The sequence below is a fragment of the Haliotis cracherodii genome, unplaced genomic scaffold, assembly GCF_022045235.1.
Source record: "Haliotis cracherodii isolate W230 unplaced genomic scaffold, xgHalCrac1.p SCAF_9, whole genome shotgun sequence".
Taxonomy (NCBI): Eukaryota; Metazoa; Mollusca; class Gastropoda; order Lepetellida; family Haliotidae; genus Haliotis; species Haliotis cracherodii.
Genome location: NW_027266343.1, coordinates 12,330,018 through 12,335,083, shown reverse-complemented (window position 1 = coordinate 12,335,083; position 5,066 = coordinate 12,330,018). Strand labels below are relative to the sequence as shown.

General features: G+C 45.6%; 1 protein-coding gene across 1 annotated transcript; it reads right to left on the bottom strand.

Moving 5' to 3' along the window:
* Window positions 1-480: 480 nt before the first annotated feature.
* On the bottom strand, window positions 481-4,647 carry LOC139452336 (uncharacterized). Its single transcript, XM_071233774.1, has one exon. The coding sequence runs from the start codon at window positions 4,645-4,647 to the stop codon at window positions 481-483; it is 4,167 nt and encodes a 1,388-aa protein (XP_071089875.1).
* Between the last annotated feature and the right edge of the window lie 419 nt (window positions 4,648-5,066).

The window sequence follows — 5,066 nt, the reverse complement described above, 5'->3', positions numbered from 1 at the left end:
GATGATCCATAAGGTACGCTTGGTCAGCACTATTACACCTTAAACGTCCTGCATCATGTCGGACCTTCTTAATCCATGATATCCTTGATATAAGGCCAGACCTTTTAGAGGGGTACCGAAGTTTGGCCCAAAAATTCAGGTCGGTAGGTCGTTTCTAAGAATAATAATAAAATTTATTTTATTTCCTCTCGCAATTCGTCATAATTCCTTGTTTTTAAGTTTTCTAAGATAAATTTTCAATAAGTTTTAATTATTGTATTCTAAATTGTTTATTTCTTTTGATAGCGATAAAATGAGGTTTTACTTTACGTTTTACTGATTTCTGGTCGGCGGAATAAAAAAAAGCACTGCTTTTCATTATGATGTTTTCACATTTCAAGATTTTGGGTAATCTGCGAAGTTTTTGAAAAAAGCCCTGGCCTTACTTAAATGCTGTTCAAAGCGGCGTGAAATCAAGCTTCCACACAACAAGGCACGTGACTATGTTTGTTGTCTTGTGAGATACTCCTGCATGAAGATCACAACAAGACTGGTTACCGTTGTCAAGAAGATCGTCGCGCAGATGGCGCCTATGATATAAAGAACCGTTGCCCGTCTCCCATACACTCGAGACCTTTCCTTGGACCCGTAGTCATATTCCTTGTCCGATATCTGCATGTAGTACACGGCTGGAACACAGCACAGGAAGCAGAAGAACAGGTAACAAGGACATTGCAGTGTGCTGTGGAACCTCTGGTTGATTCTGTTGTAAGGATTCGGCGTCAGCCATCTCTTCTCCGTGTCATCGCTGGCGGCAATCTGTGCAGGTTTCTCCTCCTCTATGTCCACTGTCGCCACCGTTGTTGTGGCCGGCGATGGGGGGTTTGTGATGGACTCGTTACCTTCTGGGATTGTATTCCTGCGAAGGTAGTTTTCTAGACGAGCTGGATGACTCATGTATCGAGTGGTTCTTCCCAGTAACATTGGCGCGCTGGACACGGAACATCCGCTCCAGCTTCTCTGCTGGCTTCTCTCTCGTCTGAGGCTTCTCTGTGAGACGGCAGCAGATCCTGTGCCGTCAGGGGAGGTAACTGGGTTGGTGCCGGTCATGTCTTCCCACTCCTCGCCGATAGCAAGGGAGAGTTGTCTTATCTTGGGTTTTCCTGCTGAGATAGGTTGAGCTCCTTCTGAGAGAGCCGACGAGTTCCTTTTGACTCGGTGGGCGTATGGCGATGACGGTTCCCAACCTTCCAAGAAAGACGTGTTGAATATGGCGCCCTCTGATCGATGTCGTGTAACCGTCACATCCGAGCCATGCTGGCCGAGCTCAGCCATTTCAATCGATACCTGTTCTGACCTTGATTCTTCTGTTTTCCTGAATCCATCAGATAAGCTTCTGGAATAGATAGTCCTGGGATCAGTACTTAGGGAACTAAACACTCGCCGAGCGAGGCCTTCACTCCCATCTGGGTCCTCCCTAAGCAGAACATCAGGGTCTACATGGATGTGTTCGCCGATGGGAAGGTCATCCCTATGATGTAGATACCGTGTGTCACCCACAGACTGATCTGTACCATCTCTGAGACCATGTGTACCATCCTCAAACACTTCATCGGGGCACCCATCGTCTTGGTCTATAGGTACAGCAGTTGCAAGAACCTTCAATGGCATCTCGGCTATGGAGTGTCGGTCAAAAGGGCGCGGGGAGTCAGTTTTATCTCTGGAAGGATCACTTGTAGCTATAGACTCTGACGCATCTTGACTCACAACCCAGGACTTGACTCTGTCCATCACAGACTGGTGTTCACTTAGTTCACCATCTCCCACAACATTTGCTCGTTCCGGCCCATCGTTTTCATCATATTCCACAACACCGGGTGCTAAGACACCTGCATAGCCTTTACACACCAACAACGCATCCTTCATGCTCTGTGTGGGATATTCAAATTTAGCATGGTGTTTTCTATGTTCTTTCGGAGTTCGATCCCTAATGTCCTTGGTTTGTGTGTCCCTGTGTGCCTCAGTTCTTTTTAAGACAGGCACAGCCTTATCTGTCCTGTCTGTTTCACCTGCCTTTCCACTGATAACTCGGTTGTCGGTTGATGACATGTTCAGCGTATGAGCTCTCGAAGTGAGGAATCCCCGGCAGTTCTCATTTGAGCTGAGGTCAGCTTCCCTGTTGCCAGAAGCTGGTCTGTTATGTGTTCCTGTGGTGTCTTGATGTTGTGACACGGTGCTGTGTTTCACTTTTACAGCACCTCCTGGAAATAGTATAGCTTTCCCATTGTAATGCTCGATACGTCCATCTTTCCTTCGTCTTACCTCAGTCAGAACTCTACTCTGCTTAGTCTCATCATCCGTGCCCAAACTGTCATCTATTTTGCCCATCTCACGAACATAGTCTCGCTGTCCTGAACGTATTTCATCAGCCGGTGGACTGCGAAGAATTTCATTGTTATTTCTCTTCGTTAAGTCACCTGTTGATTCATTTTCATAAACTTGGCTTTGGGTAACTTGGCTTGTTTGTGGATGAGGAATATCAACCATGTGCAATGACTGCTTATTCTCCTGTAGCCTCGACGTGATTCCCTTACGATCTAGAAAATAAGGGTTATTCATCACAGCTACAGTGCCTGTTGTCCTCACTCTATCGTTTCCAGTGTTAGGAACACAATCCTCGAATAATGTGTGAACATGTTGGTGCTGTGTTTCGTTAGGTGTTCCTCTAAAACTTCTCACAGTGGTTGTCTCATGGTATTGGTTGGAAGGAGCTGACTTACTATGAGACTGAGAACAGTTCTCTGCACCTCGGTCTCCCGAGCCTATGCTCTTGGTTGTCGTGTCAGTTCTAGAACTATACAGCTCCTTTGAATCTTCAGAAGGTGAAGTCACAATTCTATTGTCTTTGACATGGAGAATGCCAGATCTCATCTCAACACTGTAGTCTTCCTTTAGTCCTTCTTTACGGGAGCTGTTGGTGTTCTCAGCATTAACAGCCATTTGGTCATTAGAAGATGCTGAGTTCCGAGCAATGTTAATGGTCGTCTCAGACACCTGTTCAGGTGATGTAGAGAAATCAACGTCCTGAAATGTACCTGAATTTACAACATTAACAGGCATTTGGTCATTTCGTCTCCATTTTGTACGAGGGTGAATTTGGGAACTCCTTTCCAGATCTAACCTTGAGTGTGTGTCCACAACACTGCTCACATACGAACACCCACTTGCAACACTGTTACGCTGAGAAGCAAGTTCCGTAGATGTAGAAGATGCTGAGTTCAGAGCAGTGCTTAAGGTCATATCAGACACCTGTTCTGGTGATGTAGAGAAATCAACGTCCTGAAATGTACCTGTATTTACAACATTGATATATCTAGGTAGTGTGCTGTTCCTTTTTGAACCAGATTTTGTAGATTCAGAAGTCAGGGATTCTGTATTCTGAATGACGCTTGCATTTAAAGCAAGCCCTGGAGAGGTTGCGTTTCTTTCAAACCTCTCCCCGGATGCTTCTGCAGAAGATGATGTGGTGCTATATTGTCTTCTTGTCAGTTGTGAGGCGGAAGGATCTATGTCTTTCTTGTCTGAGGTACTTGAAATGGTGACACGTCCTGATGGGGAAATTGGAGACGAAACATCATGGACGTCATGGGGAACAACAACAAAACCTGGCTTTGTTCTTGGATGCATAACCACATTCTCCGCTACTCTGATAGGTTTCTGTTCCAGAAAGCCCATTCCTCTTACATGTGTACCAGATCGATATGGTTGAGTAGCTTCAGTGTGTTGCTGGTCAAACACTTTATCCACAATGTTTCCTTTATCAGGAGGGAAGCTATGATCTCGATCAGGCTTTGATGTCTTTTGTGAAGACCCATCCGAATGTTGTATGGTACTGATGTTTACCCGATTGGTCGTCATAGAAACTCCAGCAGCTGCCACAGGGGGGGTTGACCCTTCCGACAGCCTTCTCACGCCTATAGCACGGATGATGGTAGGTTTTCTCACGTAAGATACAGGAGGTGGAGGAGGTATGGTAGCGCTGGACTCAAGTTTGCCAGGGTCCAGTACTAACCCACTACTAGGCCCATCCATGTTTGTTTGGCTAGCAGAAGGTGTTATAACGTTTTTGTCACCAGAAACACGAACTGGACCAGGAATGAAGAGACTGGTATCCTTACCCTCTTCTGTATGCATACTTGGACTACCTGTCTGAAAATCATTTTGAGTTACTTTTGAACTTTGAGCATCAATTTCCCCTACAGCAATATGCATGTGATGTTGAATTTCTGTTGCTGATCTTGACTTGACATCTCTTGGAACATGCACATTCTTCGCTTTTCCTACACCCTGCTGATTGTCTTTTTCCAGTTTAATGTTGATGAATGTCACTTCTGCCTTGCCTTTCTGTGCATACACAACCGATTCCTTTCTTCTGTACCCTGTTTCACTGTCTTGAAACACTCCATCTACACCTCGTCTGATGGAGGCTCTTTGGGTGGCTTCATCTCCCCCAGTAAACGCTGGTCGTGTTGATCTGACGCTTCCGTCATCGACTGCCTGAGCACTTCTTTGACTCCGCAGAGACCCTTCGAAAGCAATGCTGCCGAAGGGAGCCAGGATCTCGGAATTTTCTGGGAGATCGTGTTTGTCCAAGCTAGTGTTGTCCATGGTTTACAGATCTCTGTAACAAAAGGATACATGTATTTGGTAATTGTTTGTTATTCATCTGATCATTTGATTAGGTCTCGTGGAATAATGGTTGACTATTTGGACATGCCCTAAGTGTTTGTTTGTTGTTTATCGCCGCACTCGGTAATATTCCAACTATATGACGGCGGTATGAAAATAATCGAGTCATAAGCATCGATCTACGGAATACGATAACATGCATCAACCTAGTCAGCGAGGGTGACAACACGACCCCATCAGTCGCCTTTTACGACAAGCATAGTCATCTTTTACGGCAAGCACGGGTTGCTGAAGACCTATTCTTTACCCGGATCTTCACGGGGTCTGGAGCCCGAAATGATGCAGGTTTTAGACGCTTACCACTTGGTATGGGCACAGGTATGGTGCTGACAAACCAA

Bases quoted from the DNA above. Each gene is read 5' to 3' on its own strand.
- LOC139452336 (XM_071233774.1), bottom strand. From the start codon at position 4,647: ATGGACAACACTAGCTTGGACAAACACGATCTCCCAGAAAATTCCGAG.